The sequence below is a fragment of the Macaca fascicularis genome, chromosome 19, assembly GCF_037993035.2.
Source record: "Macaca fascicularis isolate 582-1 chromosome 19, T2T-MFA8v1.1".
NCBI lineage: Eukaryota > Metazoa > Chordata > Mammalia > Primates > Cercopithecidae > Macaca > Macaca fascicularis.
In genome coordinates, this window is record NC_088393.1 from 54,723,368 (window position 1) to 54,751,120 (window position 27,753).

At 56.9% G+C, this 27,753-nt stretch overlaps 2 protein-coding genes across 12 annotated transcripts in view; one reads left to right on the forward strand and one right to left on the reverse strand.

Annotated features, from left to right (window-relative positions):
- On the reverse strand, positions 1-27,138 carry STRN4 (striatin 4). 5 transcript variants are annotated; one of them, XM_045379936.2, is made up of 18 exons: positions 26,826-27,138; positions 19,477-19,580; positions 18,846-18,919; positions 17,482-17,560; positions 13,642-13,839; positions 11,334-11,475; positions 9,219-9,378; positions 8,495-8,608; positions 8,055-8,149; positions 6,022-6,197; positions 5,883-5,930; positions 5,357-5,478; positions 3,661-3,831; positions 3,349-3,489; positions 2,774-2,872; positions 2,518-2,604; positions 1,018-1,253; positions 1-822 (listed from the first exon to the last, which is right to left on the reverse strand). In XM_045379936.2, exons 1-17 carry the CDS (start codon positions 27,105-27,107, stop codon positions 1,084-1,086), a joined length of 2,262 nt encoding a protein of 753 aa, XP_045235871.1. In that variant the 5' UTR covers positions 27,108-27,138; the 3' UTR covers positions 1-822; positions 1,018-1,083. The 5 variants fall into 5 exon arrangements, with proteins under 5 accessions (XP_045235871.1, XP_045235870.1, XP_073880079.1 ...); XM_045379935.2 differs by having other exon boundaries at positions 8,055-8,170; XM_074023978.1 differs by having other exon boundaries at positions 8,055-8,292.
- Positions 26,725-27,753, forward strand: part of FKRP (fukutin related protein) — a 12,281-nt gene continuing 11,252 nt past the window's right edge. For 5 of the 7 annotated variants that reach the window (XM_005589666.5, XM_065534662.2, XM_005589665.5 and 2 more), the window contains exon 1: positions 26,725-26,761. The gene's annotated coding sequence lies outside the window, so the exon portion shown is untranslated. Of the gene's footprint in view, positions 26,762-27,596; positions 27,691-27,753 lie in introns of those variants that run through there. The other 2 variants (XM_045379938.3, XM_015441264.4) reach the window with 1 other exon arrangement.

The following is a 27,753-nucleotide window of genomic DNA, read 5'->3' on the forward strand; positions in this document are numbered from 1 at the left end:
TTACTCCAAAGGGTTTATTGAGACAAGTTTTTACATACAAGATGGGGGCAGAGGGGATAGGGGTTATAAACAGGAACCTGGAAGGGGACCGAGAGTGCACGGTAGAACCAAACAAGAGTGAAATAAATAGAGGAAAGAGTGGAGGCAGGGAGGAGACTGACTGAGACCATCACACAGTGATAACGTGGGTGGGGCAGCGCCATGAAAATCCCGTTATTTATACAGATATACAGGGAGTTCAGGGGGACCCAGGGGCCCCCTCCACCCTCCATGCCCCAGGGAGGGGCATAAGAAAGCCATCTCTGCCCATGGGCGACCCCGTGGGGCGCTGGGAGGGCTGCCCTAGGAGTCTTGGGCAATCCCTGGCCTGGAGGCCATGGTTAGTGTCTGGAAAGCAGTGGAGAGGGCCAGAGGGGAGGGGCAGCCAGGCCGGGGCTCAGCTCCGAGGCTTCCGGCTGCCACCCTTTCTCCCAGCACAGCTCCTGCCCAGGTCTGGGAGGATGGGGGATGGGGCAGCAGGAGCTCAAGGGGAGAACCTGGCACCTTCTGGAGTCTTGGAAAAAGTGATCCCTAAAGACACCCAGCCCTGGCTGTGCTGCCCTCTGGAAGGCAGCTCTGATACCAGGAGTGGCTGTCAGGGCACAGGGGGAAACCCCGAGGCCATCCTCAGGGGTGATTCCTGAAAGGGGCCCATCCCCAGGCTAAATGCTTGGGGAAGGCAGCCCTGGGGGAGGGATTCCTGGGGAAAGGGCCGTTAGCACCACCAGGCTCCACGGCAAACAGAGGCCAGGCCTCTGCACCTCCAGTGAGGCTGGGAGTCCCCTGCGGGAGAGAGAAGGGAGAGGAGACTGAGCCGCCGTCTCTAGGGCACCTCTCAGGCCTCAGCCCCTCCCCTGCATGCCCAGGACTTCCCCAGTGATTCTCACAGGACGCCCGACTGGACTGCGGGGCTCAGCACACTCAGGAGTACCAGGCATGGATGTGTAGGGACTCAGGTTGCGGGGTTTCTGCCCTCACCTCAGCCCCACCTGCCCGGCCCCGCACCCTAGCCAGTGTGGCGGCCAGGGCAGGGCCAGGTGGGCATCATACGAAGACCTTGGCCAGGGCGTCGGCGCCAGCACTGGCAATGAGGGCCTTGCTGGGGTGGCAGGCGACGGCGTGGATGGCCTCCTCATGCTTCTTGCGGTGGGCTGTGATCTCCTGCACGCACGTTTTGTTGTCCAGGCTCCAAAGACGCAGGGAGCAGTCATGGCCTGAGCAGGGGTCGGGGGCAGAAGGGGTGGTCACCGGGCTCCTCGCTCAGACGCAGTCCTGGAACCCCTCACCTGGCCTTGTCCAAAGGCCTCAGGGGAAGTGGGGCTCAACTCTCCTCTCTCACCCTCTGTTCATCACCTCCTGAGGCCCACCCAAAGGAGAACCCTGGTCCCTTCCTGTCCACAGTCCATCTCGTTCCCCAGCATTTCCTGAGCAGCTACTGCACACTGAGCCCCGGGGCGGAGGGGCGGGCAGTGAACAAAACAGGCAACTCTCTCTGTCCCGCAGCCTTGACGCTGCAGCTGGGAGACAGGAAGAGAAAGAAGAAAGCAACCCAGCCGCTCAGTGTGAGGACAGAATGGCCCCAGGAGGAATGCAGGGAGCCTTCCAGGCAAAAGGACAGGTGGGAAAGGTCCTGAGGCAGGAGGCGGGGGTGGCCACAAGAGCCTGAGCAGGGGCTTGGGGAGAAGAGGGGAGAGGACAGCAGGCTGGGCAGGGCCCTGGTGAGGAGAGGTCTGATTTAGGGTCAAGAGGATCAGGCAGGGCAAAGGCTTAGCTCCCTCCACTGTCTAGTGGCCCCCAGAACAGAGCCCTGTCTGGGCACTGGGCTGGAGTTCACTGACCGGCCCCTCACCCACCAGAGGCTGCCAGCACAGGCCCAGAGGCAAAGCCCAGCCACAGCCTCCAACACCACAGCCTGCGCCTCTGTGCACACACACACTCACTGCTGCACTCACTGCAGGCCTCACCCTTCACCCCACAGCGACCTCCAGTCTCCTCCACCCACCTACGTCCCATTCCATCCCTTCTAAGCACAGCCGCGTTGCTGGCCTCAATGCCCTTATCCAGAGACAGCAGGGTGGGAGCACAGAAGTCCCTGCAGGTACCCCCAGGTAGACCTGGACTGATGTTACGAAGCTTCAATGGCCAAGTTACAAAGCGTCAGGGCGTCAGGGCCCACATCTGTAAACTGGGGATCAAAGTACCAACCGCACAGGCTGCTTAGTGGCCGAATAAGACGATGCAGCTCCAGTGCCCCAGAGGAGTGCCCCAGTGGGCTGTGCTGCCCGCTATGGTCATCACTGTCATTCCCGCCCAGACCAGCTGCCCCCTGCCCTCTATGGGTCACCACTGTCATTCCTGCCCAGACCAGCTTCCCCCAGCCCTGGCCCCCGGGCCCACTGAACACTCGCCTGGAGCCAGTGCCCAGGCCTCTTCCTCCCCTTCTCCCCAACCCTGGTGCAACTAGTGTGCCCAACTTACTTCCTGACATCAGGAATGCGCCATTGGGGTCCACGGCTAGGCAGGTGACTGCGTCCAGGTGTGCAACCATGGAGTGCACCAGCTTACCTGAGGCGAGAGGGGTGGGTGGCAGGTTTCCCTCCCACTCTGAGCCTCGACTGAGAGAATGGAAGGACTGGAGGAGACGCTCCCAGAGCCTCCCACAGGGACACAAGCATCTCTGCTGCCTGCCTTTGGCCCTCCCCACCCACCGCGAGCACAAGGGGCTAGGCCTCACCTGTCCGATTGTCCAGGAAGCGGATGCCCCTGTCGTCGTGGGCGGTGATAGTGAGAGGCTGGTTTGGATGACTCACCACTTGGTTGATCTGGGTTGGACCTGAAGGAAAAGGCAGGAAGAGGGAAGGCTGTCAAGGGGAAAATCAGGAAGACTGGAACAGAGGCACGAGTGCAGCGTGCAGCGTGACAGCCCCACGGCAGCCTCTGCCTGGATGTCGAGGGGGACTGGGCGAGGGCACTCCCATCCCTGACCGCAGTGCTGGTTCTGCACAAGCAGCCCCTGGGCCCTGTTTTGGGGCTGGGGGAAGAGGAATAACAAACGTGAACACATTCCGCCACTCTACCAAGAGGGCCTGACGGAGTGGCCTTGACACGCTCTCCCCACTCGGCCCCCCCAGTGCTCTGGCTGTGAGGGCGGGGGGCCCTCTACTGGGACCCGACTTCCTTCCTGCTCAGGGCCCAAGGGTGCAGGGGAGTCATCTGAGCTGACTGGCAAGGGGTCACCAAAGCCCCAGGAGGAAGTGGGGCCCGCAAGACACTGAGACCAACTCCCTGAGCTGATGTCAGCCCCCTTACCGCTGCTGCCCCGGGACTCCAGCGTGAGGAGGGCACCACCAGCCTCCAGGTCATACAAGACAGTGTCGCCAGAGCGGAAGGAGGCCACGATGTGGGCAGGGTCGGTGCTGGTGAAGGCCACTGAGGTTGGGACCCCGTGCTCTGAGGGCACAGGGAAGAGAAGGCTGAACGGACCCTCAGACCCAGCCCTGCCCCAGGGTGGGGGACTGTGGGTGGGAGGCCTGGGGCCTCAGCGGGAACCACTCTGATAGCCTCCAGCCCTGCATAGCTCCAGGGTAAGGTGCTGGGGCCCCCACTCAGGGCCCCACTCACCACTGGCTGTGGGGAAGGTGCAGAGGCAGGCCGGGCTGCTGCTGCTGGGGTCCCAGATGCGGACGGTGCCGTCGGCGGAGCAGGAGGCCAGGCGCTGGGAAGCGGGACTGAAGGCCAGGCCCCACACGGCATCCCCGTGGCCCTCCAAGACGTGGCTCAGCACGCTTGGGTCTGCACCCACCACAGGGAGGAAATGGGCTGTGTCAGGGATGTCAGCTCCTCCCTGGACAGCCCAGAGCCCCAGCTCTGCCAAGCCCCAGGCGGCTGGGCTCCAATCACCCATGCACCCGCTTCACACCTGCTGCCCCTTGGAACTGTCCACCACCAGGACAGCCCGGCAGCTGCTCACACTGCCCACTAGCTTTCCAAGGAAGGTTCTAGGGCTCCAGAAGGCAGGGATTTCCCTCTATTCATGGCTGTCTCCCCAAGCAGGGCCCAGAAACTGAGAACTCAATACAGAATTTTTTGGACTCCATTAAGGAAGAAGGAACAGTATGGTTCTGTGGTCCCAGGAGTGGCACACGGCCTGTGCTGGCCAAGCGTTGGTCCCAGCCCTGGCCCAAGCAGTCTTTTCAGCCCGTGACCCAGTGCATGAGTTTGCCTGGTCTCTCCAAAGCCCCTTGGTCATTCAGAGGTCCAACCACTGCTTCCCTGGTCGCTGGAGTCCACACCAGCAGCTCTGGCCTGCTGACACTGAAAGTGTGGTGGTTAATGTGGCTGGGACCGACCCTGACCTTATGCAGGTGAGCCTGTTCTCTAAAGTCTGTCCTCCCCTTGAGAGGACACAAAGACCTCTGAACTCTGTCCGGACAAGGTCGAGCACAGGGCCAGGTACATGATCAAGAGGAGGCAGAGCCGGGTGCAGTGGCTCACGCCTGTAATCCCAGCACTTTGGGAGGCCAAGGCAGGTGGATCACCTGAGGTCAGGAGTTCGAGACCAGCCTGGTCAACATGATGAAACCCCGTCTCTACCAAAAATACAAAAAATAGCTGGATACGGTGGTGCATGCCTGTAATTCCAGCTACTGAGGAGGCTGAGGCACGAGAATCACTTGAACCCAGGAGGCAGAGGTTGCGGTAAGCCAAGATCACACCACTGCATTCCAGCCTGGGCGATAAAGCGAGACTCTGTCTCAAAAAAAAAAAAAAAAAAAAAAAAAATTGTGGCAGAGAGCAGGAGGACAGATGTTGAACAGGAGTGACAGTCTGGTCACTTCCCTACTTAGGTCTTAGATGCTCCAAAGAGAAAGCCCCAACTCCCTCCAGCCTGGCCCAGCTAACTCCACCTTCTCTGCTTTCTCTGGACATGCCCTCCCCCTAACCACGCAGAGACGCTCGTGAATCCCCACACACAGAGCACACGGCATGGCAGAGCAGAGGCTGCCAGGGCCAGCCACGCCTGTGCATGGGCTGCTCCCAGCCTGGGCGGTCCCAGCTCTGCCTTCTGGACACCACCTCACATGATTCTCAGGCAGCTTCACCACCTCCTCCCACAGCCATCGTTCCCAGCCTGGCTGGCTCGTCCCTCAGCCACGCACTACATCGAGCTGCTCACAACACAGCAGACGGGGCAGCCATCACATGCACTCCCGAGGCCTGCAGTGTTGGGCAAGAAGTGGACGTGACGTGTGCGTGCGTGGAGGGGACGGCCAGGCCCCAGCGGATGTGAGGGGAAGGCAGGCGGCGTTGTCCTCACCATAGCCATCGTAGGGATCCATGCTGAGGTCTGGAATCTTCCAACTGTGGATACAGGCATCTGCCCCTCCACTGTAGCAGTACTCACTGTTGCTGCCCATGGCCACAGCCAACACTGGGCCCCTGGAAGGGACAAAGATACGGAAAGGGGGATGAGACAAGCTCAGAGCCTCCCCTGGCCACAGGACCAAAGTTTCCTACTAGCATTCTTCAAGGATGGCCAAAAGGAATTCAGTGACTGGGGCTCTGGCCATGCTAGCTGGACAAGCTACCTGTCCCCTGCCCTCCCCCAGCCCACCTCCATCTCCTCCCCTGAAGGGCTGTGCTGAGCACCAGCTGCCAGGGTATGTGAAAGTCAGCATGGAGCCCCAGGAGCCAGGGCTGTGTATATCATGGAGGGGCGCGGGGACTCAGAGCCCCTGCTGTTCTGCCTCCTGCCATGTGCCTCCCGGGATGGCAGTGAGTGGGTCAGGGGTCAGGCTGCGTTTAGGACGAAATGTCTAGCAGGCTCAGGGGCACCTCCTTACCTGTGAGCCCGGAAAGCATGGATAGGTTCCACGTCTAGAGCCGCATTCCTGTGGGATGATAGAGGAGCCTGATGTCACTGAGACCCTGTCACCCCCATCCCTAGATGCCCCTACCCGCGGCCGAGTTTGCTGCCCTCACTTCTTGGCTGTGACCGCCTTCTGCAGGTTCCAGAGCTTGAGCGTGCCGTCCTCGGAGGCGGTGAGCAGAGCCGACTGGCTGTGGTGGAAGGCCAGGGAACGAATGCCATCGTAGTGCGAGCGCAGGGTGAACTTGGGGTTCCATGTCTTCTTAAAAGCATCTTTGCTGTCAGACAGCTGGGGTTGGGGGGAGCCGCCTCAGTGTCTTTGCATCCATCCAGCAGTCATGCAGACACTGACACCCAGGGCTTGAGGCCCCCTCCCTTCCACCCAGATGACCCTGGCAGGAATGCCCTCAGAGCCTGGGCTCCAGCCGGGACCTCTCCCCTTCCTCTGCTGGGCGGAGTCTCCACACTCGCCCAACAAGTCCCCACACTGTGCTGGGCTCTGGAGAGACAAAGGTGAGCCTGACCCCTCGGGGTCTTGCAGTTGAGACGAAGGGGAATAAGGGACACAACTGGACCATCCCACAAGTGTGTGGGATCATCAGCCATGAGCAGGGCAATGAATTAAAGATGCGCAGAGAGACATCGGGCAGCCTGCCCTCCTCCCTGGGGGCCACCGAGGCTTTCCTGAGGAAGCACGAGCCAGCAGGACCTCACCAGATAAGGAGAGGGCCCTGGTGAGGGAAAGGGCCCGTGCAGAGGCCCTGAGGCACTGAGGCAGCAAGGACGGGCCCAGGCCTGAGAGGTCAGTGGTACAGGCTGCGGAAGCAAGGAGAGTGGCAGGGGATGAGGCAGGCACTGGGTGGTGAGCCCCGGAGGAATGCGCATTTCACACTAAGAAAAAGCCTGGGAGAAATGAGCTGAGGAACTGTTTAGAGCAGGGGAACACCATGGCTTGTTCCTGCCACCCCTGAGAGGCGCAGATTAGGGGCAGGTCAAAGTAGCCACAGACCAGGCACAGTGGCTCATGCCTGTAATCCCAGAACTTTGGGAGGCCTAGGATGATCATTTGACCCCAGGAGTTCGAGACCAGCCTGGATAACATAGGGAGATCCTCTCTTAAGAAGCAAAAAAAAAAAAGTAGCCTCAGCGAGAGAGGTTGAGAGGCCAGGAAGTCCCAGAGGAGACAAGGGCATGGAGACCAGACACGTGACCTTGAAGGGAGAGGCAGTGCACAAGTGGGAGAGGTGTGGGGGCCTCTGTCCGCCATGTTGCACATGCCCTGAGGGACGGTGGGAGAGGTGTGGGGGCCTCTGTCCACCACGCTACATGTGCCCTGGTGCCGCTCACCCAGCGGGGGACCTGGAGAGGGCCAGGCTCAAGAGAGATGATGAGCAGAGTACCAGGCAAGCCTCAGCGCCATGCCCCAAGATGGGCTCCCAGCTGACATCCCTGCCTCAGCCAGCCCTTCTGCCACAGTTCTTTAAGGCCAGAGGATGTGCTACTGAGTGGTTCACTCACCCCCTCCGCTAGCGGGGCTCAGAACACTGTTCTTCCCCAAGATGGAGTGACACCTTGGGGCGTGCAGAGGGACCCCATGGTACGCTCCACTTCTCAGGCCTCTGCTCTGACCCCACTTCCTGAATCTCACAGCAGTCACCCCCCCACCCCCGAGCCTCGCTAGGGTCACCAACACTGGAGATCCCATTCTGTCACAGTAAAATGTGCACATGCACTCACACCAAAAGCTCCCAGCTGGCCAAAGGCTCCCAGATGCCCAGAGGCCCGTCCACGTATCTCAGGCCTGGAACATTTCATTTCAGCCCAACTGCCCATTCATACGAGACTGGCCTGACTTGGCAGAGCAGGGCGTGGCTAGAGGTCATCTTCCTGCATCCCAAATTAAATCACCAGGGTGGGAGGGGCACTGAGTGGTGGAGCCATGGAACTGTGATTAAGACACGGGCTCCAGAGTCTTCCAGGCCCTGCGCCTCGATGACCGCAGTCAAGTCCCTCCACTGTCTACATCTGCACCCCTCTGTGAAACAGCATGAGCAGGGCACGGGTGGCACCCAGTCAAAGCTTGCAGGGGCTAGCCCTGGGCACAATGCCCAATGGGGACAGTACGGGGGGCACCCAGAGAACTTACATCGCAGCTGAGGTCGTTGTCATTGGTGACGGTGAGATCTGCCAAGTCCCCCAGGCTCACCTCCCCGCCCCCGATAGTGTCCATGATGAAGACGTCTGAGGAGAAGCCAAAGGAACCTGGTAGGGGGAGGGGAGGGAGGGGCAGAGAGGGCCAGGGAGAGAGAGAATGACAGAGAGAGGCAGAGAGAGATAAAGAGCGAGAGAGAGAGACAGGGAGAGGACAAGATGAAGAATCACAGCTGGAAAGAGACAGAGAGACAGACAGGGCAGGACAGACAAAAAGAGAGGGAGACAGACAGACAGACGAACTTTTGGGGCAGGGAGGCTGCAGACTGGAGGCTGGGCCTCGACCCTGAGGACACAGAAGCCCTGGGCTCAGCTCTGCAGCCTCCCTCTGCCATGGGCCCGCAGGACTGGGGCCAGGTGGGGGATGCCTCTTACCTTCGTGTGGCCGGGGCTGGGGTGTGCCAGGAGGCGGGCCGGTCACTTTTGGGGGCAGCCCATCCACATCACGCAGGTCAGCCAGAATGCCTTGGAGTTTGACCCGACGGCTTTCTGCAGGGTCAAGGCATAGGGCCGGAGTCACCCAGCAGTTCCAACCCAGTCTGGCATAGGTGACGCCTTCCCCACACTGAGGGCTCCCTGCCACTCTGGGGGGCTGTGAAGCTCTGGCCCCGGGGGGGCGGGGCGCATAGGCAGAGGAGAGGAGGTTGACTGGGCCCCTCCGTGGGGCAGTGGGCAGGTCACTGCCTTGCCTAGGCCTCAGGCCCCAGCCATCCATCCCACGTGACCTGAGAGCCCTCCTAGCTGGGAATCACAGGACAGGGAGGAAGACGTGGCCCTCCCACCTGCCTCTCCCCCACTGGGTCCTCATCCTGTTCTCTCCTTGAGGCCAGCCAGAGCTAGACGCCCGCCCTGGAGGGCTGGCAGCCCCACTTCAGGAAGAGCCAAGCCTGCCTGTGTCTCCACAGGGATTTTCCAGGGAAGGGGTGAGGGGCCGGCGCCACGGCCTGGGCCTCCTGCTCTCCTTGGCTACCCTGCTCTCAGGAAACATATCCGTCCGGTGGAGAGACCCTGCACAGGAAGCGGCTGCAGGCACCTGGGCCTGCTCCCACTCCCTCCGCGGGGAAGGCAAGCAGGAGCTGGCCAGAAAATCTCAGCTCACCCAGTTCATGGGGGCTCCCATCCACAGCGCACCGCCGAGGGTCTGGAGCCCCTTCCCCATCCTCTCCTGACCCCAAGAAATCAAACTCATTGATAGCATCTTCGGAGTCGTCTTCCTCGTCCTCGTCTTCCATTTCGGGCACCAGGGCCTTGGATGGGAGCTGGGGCATGGAGAAAGCCAGACAAGTCAGGGGCCTCTTGTCCACAGACTAAGCCCCCTCAATGCCTGGGAACAGATAAGCCGGGGCTCTGGGCCTGTCTCTGCTCATGGGGCTGCCTCAGCTGCTAGCCAGCTGCCCTGCAGCGCCCCCTGCTGGGCCTTGGACAGCTGCTACCACTAGGGCCAGTTGGCCTGAAACCACCCTCACGCAGCCCTTGGCCTAGCCCTGGCTCAGCCTGCTCCAGTTCCCCAGGACGGTGCCTCGGAAGAAGAAAAGTCAGATAACGCAACAATCTGCCTATGGGGAGAGCAGATATGCACTGGTGTCCGTATGTGAATATATGGAGATGCAAACAAGTGAGGACGAATGGACCACAGCATTGCAGCCATAAACACAGCACTGGCTGCTGTGCTGGCACAAGAGCAAATTCCACTCACTGAACGAGCACTGACTACACCTCGCAGACACGACTTAACCCCCAAATCTGTGAACAGCTACCGTAAACACTGTCATTATCATTCCCACATTACAGGCCAGGAGACAGGCTGAGTAGCGGGAACCCACTTGCCCCAGGTCACCAAGGTCAAGCTCTGCCCACTGTGAACTCCTCCAGGGCGTGGCTGGCCCCTTCCACATGTCAGCCCCCCAGGCTGAGTCTGGTGACACCTCTCGGGCAGCACTAAGGGGCCAGGCTCTGAACTGCATTGGGGCGGACCAGAGGGAAGGGACACGGAGAAGACCTAGGACCAAGGTTTATTCAACACTTGTAGAAAGAATGGGGAAGGAGAGGGTTTATAGACAGCATGCCCAGAAAGGCAGCAGCCGGGCTTAGGACTCCAGAGGAAACCACCACAGGTGCTCTGAGGGGCACACAAGTGGCAAGTGTGCTCCGCTAACAGTGCCTGAAACCATGAGGGCTCCACCACTACCAAGTGCCACCAGCGCCACCGACTAACCCCTAATGAGCACTTGGGGGATGGCCACCGTGCAGCTGAGGGCTTCCTGGGCACCAGCTCATGCTAATTAAATCCTCAACAACCCAGACAAAGGGACTCAGCCCCATCTAAAGGGTGAGAAGACTGAAGCCAAGACAAAGAAGCATGGGCCTGAACTCACACAGCTGGACCAGGGCCGCCTGGGAGCCATGGCAGTCCCCTGGGTTCCCAGCTGGGCCTCGCTGGAGGGCTGCTGTGCGGAGACGGAGAGCCCTACCCAACCAGTCAGCCCCAAGGGTGTGGGCCTAAAGGGGTGCAAACACCACGGATGATTCCTGATAGAATGGGTGGAGGGGTAGAAAAGGACTAGAAATTCTCAGAGGGACAGGAAGGACCAAGCGTCTGGAGCAGGGGCCAGCATTTGAGACCCTGGACTCACAGCCCTCCTGCTCTTCCTCTAGACCTCCTGCAGTGCTGTGGCTCCGTGCACACCACTCCACTTGGAGCGTTGACTCCGTGCTGAGCCACACTGGGACACTGGAGATGGAATGGAGGCCCAGACAGGCCCAGTCCCTCCCGGGGAGGGGTCAGGAGGGATACAGACCAGACAGGGAGGATCCCAGAGTGGCCAGGGCCAGGGAAGGGAGCCCAGGGTGAGTCAGAGAAGGCTTCCTGGAGGAGGGGGTGTCTGAGCTGAGTCTAAAGGAAGAAAGGAAGGGGACCCAGGCAAACGGACCGCTAATGGGAAGCCCAGGGCTCAGGGAAAGCTCCGAGGCCATCTCCCACAGGTCCCTCCTTCATGGGCACATGCCCCTGCCTCCACCACAACACGTTCTTTTGCACGTGTCTATTTACAAGGCCGCTGCTGGCCAGAAGCTCCTCCAGGCCAGGGCCTGTGTGTCTCTATATCCCTGCTGTCAGCACACACCGCAGCCCCTGAAGGCCCAAGTTGACTCTGGGAAGGGCCTCGATCAGGTCACACCCAGGCCAGGCTGTGCAGGGCACGGAGGAAAGGCTCACCTTCACACGCTGCTTCTTGTGCTGCACGCTGTCCAGCTCATCGTCCTCATCGCTGTCTTCATCCTCGCAGTTCTGCAGGAAGGGGATCTGCCCCAGCACTGAGCCGCCCAAGCGCTCTTTGCCGTCTTTGCCTGACGCGTTCCTGCCGAAGACAGCGGAGCAGAGGCATGAGTCCTGCCAGGGGTCAAAGCTCAGATGGGAAGGTGCCTGCCCAGACTTGGTGGCCAGAGCCCAGACCCAGCTAACCCTCAAAGTCCCAAGCAGCCTTGACTCTGGTCACACACAGAGCCCCAACCCCAGCCTCTGCCCGACAAATGCTCATTCCAACTGCAAGCCTCACTCAGACCGCAAACGGAGCCTAGCTCCTCACTGACCACCGACCTGCGTTTCAGAGGGCCAGCCCCCAACCCTGGCCACAAATCTCCATCCTATGCTGAGTCAGAAGGAAAGCTGGATGAGAAAGTGCCACTGACTCAGCAGTCACCATTCCCACAGCCCAGTCAGACCACAAGGGCAGGTCAGGCAGGAGGCAAGCATGTCCTGCAGGAAAGAGGAAACGGCCATTCTACAAATGCTCGGCGAGGCACTGAAAACCAGCCAGCCTCGCGCAGGGAGGGGCGCCGGCGATCCCTACTATCCAGGAGCCTTCACTATCCCCAGCAACAGATGGCACTCCTCCTTCCACCTCCTGGCTTCCAACTTCATGTCAAGTTATAGCAGAGGAGGTATTGACCCAGCCTGACTGCGGGAGAAGGCAGGGTGGAATTCGAAGTACAGATGGATGCAAAACGTTCCCTCTTTCTGCCATCAGGTTGATGCCCTGGAGGTCTTATCAACTGCCGGTTACCAATGGCTGCAGAGGTCACTGCAGATGTACCCTCTTGCCTCACAGGTGCCATCCCCAGAGCTCCACTCTTTCCGCAGAGCACTCGCTGCACCCGCAGCGGGACACAGGACTCCGTTCTCACAGGCCTTCCTCCCACAACACTGATATGCTGCACGGGCTCAGCCTCCTTCTCTGCTTCCTCCTCCTGCTCCTCCCTCCAGCCTCTAAGCGGGAGAGCACCTGGGCAGTCCTCAGATCTCTTCTCTGCACCATCTACACTCACTCCTGCAGGCACTGCAGACGGCCATGGCTTTCCAGAGAATGCCCATGTGCTTGTTCAACTAGAGCTATGTTTAGGGCTCAAATGCCCCCGAGCTCCAGACGAGCTCTGCTTCTCCACGTGGAGGTAAACAGGCCCCTGACACTTCACACAACCTGGGCAGCCCCCAGAACCTCCACTCCCAGGCTTCCCCGTCTCAGAGGACGCTGCTCCAAAGGCTCACACCAAACCCTGAAGTCGCTCGTCTCTTTTCCTCTCCCCTTAGCTGCAGTCCTTCAGTGTCGACTGCCCAAAGGCCTCTGGGGAGGATGACACCTCTCGCCTCGCCACCGCTAAGGTCCTTCAGCTCTGTCCAGGACAGGGACACCATCTCCTAAACTGGTCCCCCCCTGCCTCCTCTGTGACCCTCCTACAGCCCTTCCTTCTCGGAGTAGATCAGGTACGTCAGATTACATCACTCCCCTGCTCGAAACCACTGGCTTCCCACAACCCTGAGTTAAACCCAGACTCTATCCCAGCCCAAGGCCCTGAGTTACTGACTCCTGAGACCACAACTTCCCCATAGCCCACGCCTCGCTGTCTGCAGCCACGCCGGCCTCATGCTGCTTCTGTGCAGGCTGCGCCTCTCCTGCCTCTGGACCTTGGGGTTCACTGTGCCCTCTGCCTAGCACATTCTCCTCCCAGCCACTCGTGTGGCTTACCCTCCATTTAATGCCCACAGAGGCCCTCCCTGCCCACCCCCCAGAGAGCAGCACGTATTGGCCCTCGTGGTCTTCATCGTGCTGAGCATCACCTACGTGGCCTCACTTGTTCTGCTTAACTGACAACTGCTGATGACAATGAACAAGCCAGAGCTTCCTGAGGGTGGCAACCACGTGTACTCCACTCCCTGCTAGCAAGACACCCAGGGTCTGCCTTCGGTAGGCACCCCATGCAACTGAGGAGTGGGCAGGCCTAAGTATCAGGACGGGGGCAGGGCTGGAGATGAGGCCGTGGGGAAGTGTGTGGAGGGTACCCAGAACGGAATCCAGGGAAATCCCAGCAGTAAAGGCACCGAGGGTTTCGGAACAAGGGAGCCCATGGCATACTCCAGGAGGAGGGGCCACCAGGGCACCCAGCGCCATCAGCTGATGCTCTGACCCTGGCCTTCACCAGCAGTCAGGAGGAACAGAGAGACACACCTGCCAGGCCCAAGGGCTTACCTCTTTATCTGCTCCTCGATCTGTTTCACCAGCAGTGACTCCCCGCCACTAAGCCCCGCAGGGCCTGGTGGAGCCCTGGGGGTCCCTTCACTCGGCTCTACTGCCCCGTTGAGCTCCAGCGAACGGCCCAGCAGGGAACGGACGCGCTTGGACCGCATGTCGAGGATGGTGTCCGTGTAGCCCACCTCTTCCAGGTACCTGCAGGGGTGTAGAGCCATGCGGGTCAGACATCCCCCGGGCTTCTTCATGTACTGCAGGGGCCAATGCAAACTGAGACAACCTCGTAAGGGGCCACTTAAGAGCATATGCCAAAATCTGACATAGGCACACCCTCGCTCCAGCTGTTCCCCGTCAAGGCTATTTCCAATGGAAGCCCTTGTACACACACACAATGCTATGTGTGAGGGTGCTCCCTGCACTGCTGTATGGGGAAGCTGAAGCACAGGGACCAGCCTCAGCACCCACCGACAGGGGCTGTGTCAGCAAATGACTCATAGCGCTGCGAGGCAGGAGATCGACAGGGCAGAGCCTGAAGGGAAGCTGGCCACGGTAAACAGCAGAACGAAAATGCTAAGTTCTATGATCCACATGATGCCAATGTTTGTAGAAAAAAAAACAAAAAGGCGTTAATGTGCATAAAGCTTACACCACACACAAACACACGTTTGTATTATGTCCCCCAAGAGGCCTAGAAAGATCCATAAAAAACGTAACAGCAGCGACCTCTGGAGAATGGGATTAGAGGCGTAAGAGGAACTTTTGCAACTTACTCTACTTACTTCTACAAATGAGCACTTATTACTTCTGCAATTTAAAAACTGAAGCCAGCTGGGGACTGGACTAAAAGTAAAAAAAGAAGAAGGAAAAAAGAACAAAAATCAATTTGGGGTATTTGCGGCTTCAAAATACAGAGACAACAGTCCCTTGCTAGTCCTCAGGAGGCTTCCTGGCCAGGAGGCCTTTGCTGTTCCCCGTCCCTTCGCAGCCCTGACCCTGCCTCTCGAATGTTAGGCTGCACACACCTGCATGTACGTCTCATCCTGTGCACCTGTGTGTGTCTGAGGCTCCTATCTCCCCACCAAGAGAGACAGGGAAGCATGGGGCTTTAAAACTCGGCACTGGGGGCGGACTGCCTAAGATGCCACAAATTAACCATGCAACCTTGTGTAAACAGATCACCTCTCCGCATCCCACTTTTCTCATGAGGGGAATACTAGCATTATACCACACAGAGATCTCAGTGAGGAGCCAACAGGTGGAAAATGTTTAGCACAGTGCCAGGCACATAATAGGTACTTGGTAAGTGTAGCCTGTTAGTATTACTATTATTGTTTTAGGGTTATTGTTTGCACACACTTTAAGCTAGCAACCCCACTTCCAGATATCTAACTTGAGTAAATCAAGGATATGCACAAATGCCTTCCCGATTTTTATCATATTGTCTATAATACTAAAAAATTAAAAGTAACCTCGACAAAATATAAGGAACTGGCCATGAAGAGTTACGGTTATCTATATGACAGACATTATATGTTGGTTTTTTTTCTCCATAGGACCAAAGGAAGGAAATTATAAGGTCCTCAAAATGATGCAACATAACTAATTTATATGGAGAGATGTTCGCAACGCTTAATGGTGAAAACAAATCCCAGCTTTTATAAAATATATAAGCTGGGCTGGGCACGGTGGCTCACGCCTCTAATTCCAGCACTTTGGGAGACCACGGCAGGCGGATCACTTGAGCTCAGGTGTTCAAGACCAGCCTGGCCAACGTGGTAAAACCCTGTCTTTACTAAAAACACAAAAATTAGCCAGGTGTAGTGGCACACGCCTGTAATCCCAGCTACTTGGGAGGCTGAAACACGAGAATCACTTGAACCCATGAGGCAGAGGTTACAGTGAGCTGAGATTGTGCCACTGCACTCCAGTCTGGGTGAAAGAGCAAGACTCTGTCTCAAAACATTAAAAAATAAATAAATAAATAAATAAATAAATAAATAAATAAATAAATAAATAAAATACATAAATTGAGCAGTGTGGCTCATGCCTGTTGTCCCAGCTACTCAGGAGGCTGAGGCAAGAGGATCTCTTGAGTTCAGGAGATCAAGGCTGCTGTGGGCTGTGACTGCACCACTGTACTCCAGCCTGGGTGACAGAGTGAGTTTATTAAGATAACAGAGGCAAAAATATATAGCCATGGAAGAAACTGAGACCATAAATGGCAAAATGTTTATAGGGGTATGAAATTTCTTGAGCAGAGGAATCGTGAGTTATCTTTTTTTTCTTTCTGCTCTCCTATATTTTTAAAGTTTTCTAAAATGCACAAATCTCTTCAGCAATTAAAAACTAATAATTTGAGGCCAGGTGCGGTGGCTCACACCTGTAATCCCAGCGCTTTGGGAGGCCGAGGCAGGCGGATCACCTGAGGTCAGGGAGTTCAAGACCAGCATGGCCAACATGGTGAAACCTTGTCTTTACTAAAAATACAAAATTAGCTGGGCATGGTGCTGCGTGCCTGTAATCCCAGCTACTAGGGAGGCTGAGGCAGCAGAATCGCTTGAACCTGGGAGGCAGAGGTTACCGTGAGTCGAGATCGCGCCATTGCACTCCAGCTTGGGCAACAAGAGCGAAACTCTGTCTCAAGTAATAATAATAATGTAATAATTTGGCCAGGTGCAGTGGCTCACGTCTGTAATCCCAGCACTTTGGGAGGCCGAGGCGGGAGGATCACTTGAGCTCAGGAGTCTGAGAACAGCCTGGCCAACATGGTGAAACCCTATCTCTACTAAAAAATACAAAAATTAGCTGGGCGTGATGGCACCTGCCTGTAATCCCAGTTACTCAGGAGGCTGAGGCAGGAGAATCGTTTGAGGTGGAGGGAGGCAGAGGTTGCAGTGAGCTGAGATCGTGCCACTGTACTGCAGCCTGGGCGACACAGTGGAAACTGTCTCAAAAAATAATAATAAATAATAATAACATTAATAATTTTCTGGTTCAAACATGGTGAGTTACTGTGATCATTCACAGTCAATTACAAACCTACTTACAGATCTGCCCTCTCCCCACTTCTCACTACTGCATTTGATTAATTTTTTTTTTGAGACAGAGTTTCACTCTTGTTGCCCAGGCTGGAGTGCAATGGCATGATCTCGGCTCACCGCAACCTCCGCCTCCCAGGTTCAAGCGATCCTCCTGCCTCAGCCTCCCGAGTAGCTGGGATTACAGGCATGCACCACCACGCCCAGCTAATTTTGTATTTTTGGAAGAGACGGAGTTTCTCCATGTTGGTCAGGCTGGTCTTGAACTCCCGACCTCAGGTGATCCACCTGTCTTGGCCTCCCAAAGTGCTGGGATTACAGGCATGAGCCACCACACTGGCCTGATTAGTCTTTAAAAATCTAATTAACAAATAAAAAATAATTTAATATTACCCTTGGGGAATAAAAAGCCACACTTCATAAATCTTCACAAGGTATTGAAAAAAAAAAAAGCCACAGGGCTCCTATGGCCACCGAGATTAAAAAAAAAAAAAAAAAAAAAAAGCCACAAAGGGCTCCTATGGCCACTGAGATTAAAAAAATAAAATAAAAAAGCCACAGAGGCATTCAGGGACACATTCCAATGGGGGCGTTCCCATGTCTGCCTCCTGCAATGCGTTTCCCTCCCTCTCCCCAGGCCAGGCTCCGCCCACAGGGTGAAGGCCACTCCAGCCATGGCGGGCTAAGATACTGATAGTTCAGCGTCCCCACTGGGTACACAAAAGGACTGTGGAGCCTTTGGACTTCTCTCTCAAGCCAAATGTGCCATGTGTCCCCAGCCCCACTCCCCAAGCACACTCACTGTCGGAGAAGCTGCCGCCCCTCCTTCCACACCAGCGGGCTGTTCTCCAGGGTGACCGATTCCACGGGGCCATTGGAGACTGGCGGGTGAGAGAACGGAGGCTGTCTTAGTCGGGCCACTGCCACCTACCCATCACCTCCTCCATCCTCCTCACCCCTCCAACCCAAATCGGTCACTGTCACGGGTCCTGTGGCGTCACTTCCTGAGTGTTAGAACCCTGCTCTCTTCCCCCATGTGGGGATGCCTCCTCCTTGAAGCGGTCCTCATCTCTAGGTCTCCTGACTGGTGGTTCCCCAAACTGGCCCCCGACAAGAAAAGGGCTTTTTCTCAAAACTCTGGGCGAGTTGTCATTTTCCTTCACAGAAAGCTGGCCTGGTTCTGAGAGTAGGGCCGACGGGGTTCAAGCCCGGCTCTGCCCCATCCCAGCTGTGTGACCCTGAGTTAGGGTGAGCGGTGTCAGTTTTGTCCTCTGAGAAATGAGCTTAATGATAACAGCATCTCCCTCTTGGGAGTGCTGGGAGGATGCAATGAGGTAATTTGCTTAGTATTTTATTCAAGTCTTTTCTGGGCATCTACGTCGTGCCTGGCTAGGGACCTGGGCTACCCGGATCAACAAAGACCTGCCCCTGTGGAACTTCCGTTCCAGTGAGAAGAGCTGGCAGCAGGTAACGACCATCACTATCAGCTGAGCATACAAGGTCTTCTCAGCTTGCCTCAGCCAAGCTTCCCCTCACCTGGCCCGCCCTCCCACATCCTCTGCCCTACACCGTTTGCCCAGTCACAGTGACCGACTCCCTATCCTCTAACCCGTTCAGCGTGCGTCTCTGCATCTGTGCTGTCTCCCCTGACTCTCCTGCTGGGCAACAGAGTCATCTTTCAAGGAGCTTAGACTCTAAGGGACCAGAGGGTAGGAACCACATCTCCCGTGCTCTCTGCTGTATTCCTGATCTGTGATACAAAGCCTGTACCCCACAAATAAAGTCTTTTTGGATGAACGACTGAATGGCAACTCTGTTCAAACGCCACCTCCTCAGTGACGTCTTCCCCGGCTTTCCCGCACCGTCCCCAGCGCTCTATAAATAGTCCTGGCGCCCACTCCTCGCAAAGGGATCCCGTGAGCTGCTCATGTGTCTGCCTCTGTTGCACAGGGGGACGGCAAGCAGGACTGGCCCCCAGGGTCCAGCACAGGACCTGGCAGCCATGGGGAGGACTCTGAGAGTGAGAATCCGCCCCTCCCCAGCCCCGGGGCCGATTCTGCCTTCTAAGGAGCAAAGTGAGAAAGAGGCACCCCATCTTCCTGCTTCTCCAGCACACTCAGCGTCCACGGGAGGGCGCCGACCGCGCGAGCATCAGAGGGTGGGTACCTTGTTCTGACACATCTGCTTTCTTCTCCCCCTGGTTCAGGTCTGTACCAAACTTCAGTTTATGATATTTGGCCCTAAAAGAGCAAATGGTTAATGAATAAGAGATGCGGGAGAGTAGACAGGGTCAGCAGTTACCTGAGGAATCTGGAATCCCAAACCCCAAATCACAGGGCCTCCCACAACCGGTCTCCTACCACTGAGGCTGAAGCATCCCCCACACCCCTGGCCTGGTGGAAGAGATCACTCCCTAGAGTCAGGCAACCTGAGACCCCTAGTCTCAGGGGTCCTTGAAGAAACCATCAGCCCTTGAAACCCCAGTTCCTCGTCTGAAACAGGGCTAACAATACCCGTTAGGCTACGGGAAGGGGTAAGGGATAACCGAGGTAAGGACTATACAATATTTGGCGCACAGTGGGCCACCAGCATCGTGAATACTGTTTCTGGTAGATGTCTAGCCGGAATCCCACCTACCCTGTCTTGTTTCTCCCCTAGAACCTTATGGTACTGGAACGATGGAAAAGAATGTCGACCCCAAATCTCCCTCAGCTGGAAGGAGGCGTGGCTGGTGGCCTCCTGACGCTGAGCTTGAGATGGACCCAGAAGGCAGGCCCGGGGCAGGACGAAGGCTCACCTTTCCTGCTTCAGTGCGTACTCTAGCATCTTGATCCGCCGCACCAGGTCTGTCTTCAGATTCTCCTGCCCTTTCCTCTCTCCCTGGAGGAAGGCCACCTGAGCCTGGGAGGGCACACAGGAGGCAAATGAAGACAGCGGGGCTCAGGCTCACTGCCGGTGTGTCCGTCACTCATCCAGGCACAGTACCAGCCCACAGCCACCCCACAGTGATGGGCGGCAGCCACTTCCTCAGCACAAAGACCCCGAGCCAGGGTTCAGGAAGCACTGAGAGGACAGGCTGGATCTGTTTCCAGGGCCCCCTGCCACGTCATCCACAACGAGGGCCGAAGGGGAGCCCTTAAACCCTGAGATGACAATGGGGACAGCCTAGGCCTCACTTGCTGGCTGCTTTTGGAGGGAAGTCAGGTCAGGGATGGCAGTGGAGAGGAGGGTGGGCATTCACTGCCCTGGACTCCCCCCAACACCCTCTGGCAGGTGCTGTCCCTAAGGCTACTGGTGGAGGTGGTGTCCCACTATTCTTACCAGAGCATCTGTCTCTGGGAGGCGTGGGAAGCTACTTCTGGAGCTTTGGGACAAGAGTGGGTGGCTTGGCTCGGCTCCCGCTCCAATACAAAAGCTTTACAAGCCAAGCCCACTGTGGGACCAGCCGTCCCACTGCACTCTGCCCAGGGTGTGAGAGAAATGTGCCACAGACACGACCCCGGGTTCCTGCCAAGCACTTCACACCGTCTGCTGGCTTGAGTTGCCCTGTCTGCTCCAGTCTGTCAACAAGTCATTTAGAGACACTGGGCCCACTGCCTTCCAGGCAGGATCCTGGCCTCTGACCATGGTCCAGAAGCCCTTGTGCCAAAGCCCTGGCCCAGGGCTCATCTCTGGCTTCTCCCCAAGCACCCCACCATTCCAGCCCAGAACAGCCAGAGCTCCAGGCCCAACTTAGACACTTACTCGCTACATGATCTTAGGCAGGTCATTGGCCTTCTCTGAGCCTCCATTTGCCCCTCCAGAAAATGAGACTCGTAAGAGTGCCCTCCCCTCATGTGCTAGCTTCTGCTCAGTCCAAGGCCTGGCACAGAATAAAGGCTAACAAATGCCAGCTTCTACTTCTCTTATCACTTTTACTCTCCATGTACATTTTCTGCAAATCCAAAATGGGCCCAGTTCCTTACAGGAGGCAGGATCCCTTGGAGACCCCAGATCAAGTAGAAATGTCTGTGGATTGGCCAGGCACAGTGGCTCACACCTATAATCCCAGCCCTTTGGGAGGTTGAGGTGGGCAGATGACTTGAGGTCAGGAGTTCGAGACCAGCCTGGGCAACATGGTGAAACCCCATCTCTACTAAAAATACAAAAAACTTAGCCAGGTGTGGTGGTACACACCTGAAGTCCCAGCTACTTGGGAGGCTGAGGCAGGAGACTCACTTGAACCTGGGAGGTGGAGGTTGCAGTGAGCCAAGATCGTGCTACTGCACTCCAGCCTGGGTGACAGGTCGAGACTTTGTCTCAAAAAAAAAAGAAATACATGTCACCAGTTACTTTATAGAAAAGAACCTCATCTGTCCGCTTCGAAAATGGGATTTTTTTTTCCCTCTTAACACTTTTTACCAATACATATGTATATAAACATCCAAGGCCAGATAGGGAAACTACTTATCTGACATCAACATCTCTAAAGCGTGAGTTTCTGTCCTTCATGTATCTTCTCGGTCCCCCAAATCTACTCTCTGAATCACTGGAGAAGGTGTGAGAAGAGGCGGACCGACCACCAAAGACAAGCTCTGACTTTCCTCCTCACTCTCTTCCCTGCCCTCCTGGGCTTTGGTGATTGATTCCTCAACCTCCCTGGGCAGTTCAGCCTGCTGGGAACCTACACCTTGGTCAACACCTGCCACTGTTTGGTGATTGCCCACACGCATGAGGTGCCCCAGTAAGACACTGGGCAATAACAGAGGAGCCACGTGGTTCCTGCACCCACAGGGCTCAGTCCCGTGCAGGAGACAGACATGAGCAGCAGCTCACACGCAATGTGACTAGACCCCGTTGTGGGAGTGAAGGATGCTATGGGAGGAGGGACAAGAGGCGACAGTTCAGCTAAGGCCTCAAGCTGAAGAGAAGTTAGCCAGGGGAGGGAAGGGCCCTGCTGGCAGAGGATGCAGGCAAGAGCAGCACAGTGGGCTTAAGGAACTCTAAAAAGGCCAGGATGGCTGCTTCAGAATGTGTAAAAGGCTCAGGGAAGCCATGGAAGGGTTTTAAGTAGAGAGAGGTAACCGATTCGCATGTTACAAGGGCAGCCCCAGCTAAAACATGGAGAACTGACGAGGGAGCAGGAGAGCGGCAGAGCTGGACACAGAGACCCCCATCACAGATGAGGGCAGTCCCAGAAATCCCAGGACAGAACGGCAGTGGCCTGGACTAGGACAGGGGCACACTGGAGGTCTATCTGTGGGGGCGGGAGGCGGAGTTGGGCATCCCACCCAGACTTGTCACTGGTTGGGTTCCCCCTTCATCCCTCTGCTGCCTCATTGGGCCATGGTCTCCCTCCTCCTAATGAGGATGTAAGGGTCTCAGCCGCCCACTCTGCTTTGCTGTCCCTTTTCCAGTGCCTCTGGAAACAGAACCAGAAAGATGTGGTTGGAGCGTCTCAGGGAGGTGGAAACCCAACAAAAACGGGAAGCATCAGTGGCCAGTCCTTCCCTCGCTGCAGATGCCAGCAGTCCCCACTGGCTGCCTGGTCTGCAAGTGCCAAGGGCTGTGGTAGGCCTGAGGGTCGATTCGGGATCTGGAAGTGCCGCTCACCACTGCTCATCACACCCACCCACTGCCACTCCCTCTGGCCAGAGCCACAGAGCACGTGCCCCCAAAACCCTCTGATACCTGGCAGCTACTGCCTCTCCGCCCCTCCAGCTATTCCCAGCAAGGCAACATCTAAAGGCTTCAGAGGAGTCCTAGCAATTCAGTCCTCCCAGGAGCTGATGCCTCTCTGAATTCGCTGCTTCCTGTCCCAGCTCCCTGGGAGGAGTTCCCGTTTCGTGCCACCTAGCCCTGCATCTCCTAAGGGGCTCCTTCCCAAGCTTCAACAGCTGCTGGCAGGGATGAGCCCCCAGGAAGCTGGAGTGCGGAGGGGACAGCTCCGCACATTCTCTGCTGGCACCGCACTCACTGCAGCTCCCTGTCACTGCTCCTATACAAATCTCCAGTTCAGATCCCTCATTCAAATGTCCCTCCTATCCTCAAAAAGCTTCCCCTCTCAGAGTTGCCACAGAACAGGGGCAGAGCCACACAATCAACTGTGCATGAACATCTACAGCTCTGCGGTCCCCTGCACAAACAAGCTTCCTCTGCCAGCCTGGAAGTTTCGGATGGGCAGAAACCGCATCACCTACTTCTCAGAATCCCCCACCTAGCAAATGCCTGCTCATTATCAGACTGAAGCTCCACCACCTTCCTGCTCCAAACTTACGACGCCTACTGCCAGGACCTCCCGAGGGGCTGCCTTCCCTGCCATTCAACACACGTGTACTAAACAGGGTCGCACGGCAGGTCTTCTGCTAGGAGCAGCTGTATTAAGCTCTTCACAGAAAAGTTATTCAGAGTCCATCAGGAAAATCTGACACTGCCCAGGTCTTAAGGGATCTCACGGGGGAAGTCACACTGTCTGTTAGCGCTAAGTGTTCAAGTAAAGGTGTGTAAAAGAGGTGCCGCTGATGGGAGAGTAAACTGGTGGGTCAACATGGCAGAGTCAATCCCTGTTTCTTTTTCTTTTCTTTTTTTTTGAGATGGCATCTCGCTCTGTCACCCAGGCTGGAGTGCAGTGGTGTGATCTCGGATCACTGCAACTTCCGCTTCCCGGGTACAAGTGATTCTCCTGCCTCAGCCTCCCGAGCAGCTGGGACTACAGGCGCCTGCCACCACATCTGACTAATTTTTGTATTTTTAGTAGAGACAGGGTTTCACCATACTGGCCATGCTGGTCTTGAACTCCAGACCTCGTGATCCACCTGCCTCAGCCTCCCAAAGTGCTGGGATTCCAGGCGCGAGCCACCGCACCCAGCCCAATCACTGTTTCATAAATACATCCATTCTACTATTCCACTCATCTGTTCTGCTTCACACTCGCACATGAATAAGGGGTACTCACTGCAGCCATGTCTGATGGGGAGAAAAACTAGAAAAAATCTAAAAGTCCACCAAACAGGGTCACACTCAATCAGCTATGGTGTAAACATCCCATGGGACTCTATGCAGCTATGAAAAAGTGTAAGAAAGAGTTCTCTGTGCTGATATGAAAGAAAACCAAAACACATTATGTCACAGAATGATACATACAGCAGCAGTTCATCTATTACACAAACACAATAACTCTTTTCTCTCGGGACAGAAGAGCAAGAAAGGGATGAAGAGAAGAAACTTTCCTTTTTCACTCACATATATATGTGTATACACACACACACACACACACACACACACACACACACACCCCTCTGAGATGTCTGAATTTTTACTAATGTAACAATAAAAGAAAACAAAAGTGCAAAGTGACAGTGCTGGCACCATGCCAGACACTAGTTCCTCTCAAACTCCAAGAAGGGTCATTAAGTGAGGGGATAAACATCTTTTCTCTCATCAGCCTCCAGGATGAGAAGATGGTGTGGTGGGTGCTGTGCAGTGCACTGGTGCAACATCCCAGAGGCTAAGATTCAGTCCAAGCTCTGCTATGACTGCTTGGGTGACCCTGGGGAGGCTACTACGCTTGCCTGAACCAATTTTCTCAACTGTACTGGGTAGCAGAGAGGTACAGAACATGTGCTTAAAAGTCCACCGACGGTCGGGCATGGTGGCTTACACCTGTAATCACAGCACTTTGGGAGGCCGAGGCAGGTGGATCTCTGGCGGCCGGGAGTTCAAAACCAGCCTGACCAACGTGGCAAAACCCCCATCTCTACTAAAAATACAAAAATCAGCCAGGCGTGGTGGTGCACACCTGTAATCCCAGCTACTTGGGAGGCTGAGGCAGGAGAATTGCTTGCAACTGGGAGGCAGTGGTTGCAATGAGCCGAGATCATGCCACTGCACTCCAGCCTGGGTGACAGAGTGAGACTGTCTCAAAAGAAAAAAAAAAAAGGTCCACAGACAAGCCCTTCTGCTCATCTGCTGGGATCCTCGATAAATCACCCTCTCAAAACTTCCATTTCCTCGTGATTTTTTTTTAAAGGCAGGGGGAATATCCTTTACCCTTCCAGAAGGCCATAAGAATGAAATGACAGCTCGTATCTACAGTACTTGATACACAGCCCCAGACATGGTATGTGCTCACTAAATTGCAGCTGGTGCCGTTATTGCTGAGTGAGGTAATGACACTGCCTCTGCCTACATCACGGGGCACTGAGAAGATCTGATGAGATGTATGCTGGGAAAGAGCTTCGGAAGTAGAGAGTGGGACACAAGTGAGAGCAGTTACATAAGGATTCTGCTCCCACCCCAGCTCCAAGCCTCAGCCACCACAAGTGAGGGCAGGGGGAGAGTTACTTGAGGTCTTTACTCATCCTACGAACAAAATACCGTTTTTGTTGTTGTTGTTTTCTGAGATAGGATCTCACTCTTTCGCCCAGGCTGGAGTGCAGTGGTGCAATCATGGCTCACTGCAGCCTCAACCTCCGGGGTTCAAGCAATCCTCCCACCTCAGCCTCCTGAGTAGCCGGGACTACAGGTGCACATCACCACGCCCGGCTAATTTTTGTACTTTTTTGTAGAGATGAGGTCTTGCTATGTTGGCCAGGCTGGCCTGGAACTCCTGGGCTCAAGGGATCCTCCCACCTCAGCCTCCCTAAGTGCTGGGATTACAGGCATGAACCACCGCACCCCATCCCTACCAACAAAATTCTCATCAGTTATTTATTTGGGTGCCAGCTTCCACTAGATAGAAAACGGCAAATCGGAAGGGGAAACGTGGGCTGCTACAAGGAATACTAGCAGAAAAGTACTGACAATTTCTGCTAATAATAACCCAGTCCAAGAATCTTCAGACCTCCAGTGGGCCATTCCTAATCCCTTCAAATCCGGACATCTCCATGATCCTCCAGTCACTGCCAATGGACCTGATGCTCCACGAGGTCACAAACCCCAGCCCAACTCTTCAGACTCTTCCATACATCAGCCCGGAGCACATCCCTGTCCCAAGCTACCCCACAAACCATGGGGTCTTTTCCCAGGACTTCCACAAACATATCTCCTTCCCCCCAACCCCACCCTACCCCCGTTCTCTCTGAGATGCCTCCTCATGTTGCCTTCGGGCTCTACAAAATTCTCCCCCCTAAAGCATCACCCCAGGGTAACACCTAACTCGTCCTCATTGGCACCATCCCAGGACCCTCACCTCCATACTGGACATGCCCGACACCCCCACACTCCAGTTCAGGGTTCTCTTCCTACATCCTACACACACGTCCCATCTCAGTGCCATCGCGCCCACTCCTGCACACCCCCAAGTGGAACTTCCACTCTCAAGTTCTCCCACCCAGGCTCCTAGGGTACATCTCCTGCTCTGTCCACACTTCCACTCCAAAGATCCCTTCCCTGCACTCTGCAGCCACACACGCCCGGGATCCCCAAAGTTTCCCCTAAGAGGGAAAGGCACACACCTTCATCCTGGACCCCTCGAAACTCTCTTCCCACCTCTCGGGTCCTTACACAGCCACCCTTCCGTGCCCACTGTCCAGTCGCCCCGAAACACATCCATCTCAGGCTCCCGGACTTCCTCTCCCTAACTCCTCCCGGTTCCCGGTCTGGATCCGCTCTTTCCCAGCGTGTCCCAAGTCCCCCCTCGGACGCTTCTACTTCCCACCTGCACCTGGCTAGGGCCGGGGTCGGGGGTCCCTCTGCGCCCGCCGAGCTTCTGCTCACTCCCACAGGAGACCACTCAGGTCTTTCCCAGACCCCTCCAGCTCCTCTCCACACCCTTTCCCGAGTTCTCTTGGGCTCCCCTCCAGGGCCCGAGTCGCCTCTCTCAGGAGCCCCGCGGCCGGCGCGCTCAGTTCCAGTCCCAGTCCCACTCCCAGCCAGTTCTGGTACCTCGGCCCCTCTCTCTCGGCCGGTCCCGGTGATCCCTCCCACTCCCGGTCCCTCCACTCCCACCTCGGGCCGTCCCGGTCCCCTCCCACCCGGGGTGCCCTCAGGACACCCCTCGAACGGCCCCTCACTCGCCCTCCGGGACCGTCGCGGTCCCCTCCCGCCCCCCCCCGGCCGTCCCGGCGGCCATTGCTCCAAGATGGCGGCGGCGGCGGCGGCGGGTGAGGCCGGGCCGGGCCGGGCCGGGTGGGGTTGGGGGGTCGGGGGTCCCGGGACGGCGCTCACCTGTAACTCGGCGCGCTCGGCCTCCCAGCGGGCTTTCTCGGCTTCAAAGCGCGCCCACTCGTGCTGGATAAAGTGCAGGATCCCCGGCAGGCTCAGGGGCTCCGGGCCCGCCGTGGGCCCAGGGCTGCCTCCGCCGCCGCCTCCCTTACCTGCCGGGCCCGGCCCGGGGGCTGGGGCGGAGACCGGGGCCGCCCCAGTGGGGCCAGGGCCCGCGCCTGAGCCGAGCGGACGGCAGGAGGAGGCGGCGGCGGCGACCGCGGCGGCCGCTCGCTCCTCCATCATGGAGGCCCCGGGGCCGGCCCGCGCGCCCGCTGTGCTTCGCGCGCCTGCGCGGGCGCTCCAACACCCCCCACCCCCCCCCCGCACCACACACACCACCACCGCGCGCGCGCCTGACGGAGGACAGTGGGAAGAGGGGCTGGTGGCGAGCTCGAGGCCGGGCACGAGCCTCGCCCACCCGGGTCGACCCCAAGGGCTAGCGTGCCCGCGCGGGGGGCGGCGAGAGGGAGATCGCGCCCCGAGGAGGGCGAGGGAGACCCAGACCCCGCACGACGGTCCCCCTCGCTGGAGTGAGACTGAGGAAGGGGCCACTTTCTGCCCCCCTCCTCCTACTCCGCCCCAGAAAAAGAGCCTTACCCCTTCCACACCCAAACATCACTCTCCTGGACAATTACTTTTACTCTGAGAGAAAGGGCGACCAGCAGTGGCCCCATCCTCTCTGATTCCTGTCCAGGTCGGTTGTCATGGTAACCTTTCCCCATTGGTGGGGGCGAGTTGGTGGGGGACAGCCTTCCCCTCCCTTCCACCTTTGTGGTTATGGAGCCCCAAACCTCTTCGGACTCTGCACCAGGAGAAGGTTGCTAAGGTAACCTAAGTCCCTGGTGGTCCTTCTGCTCCTTTCCTCATTGGTTACTATGGCAACCCCCCA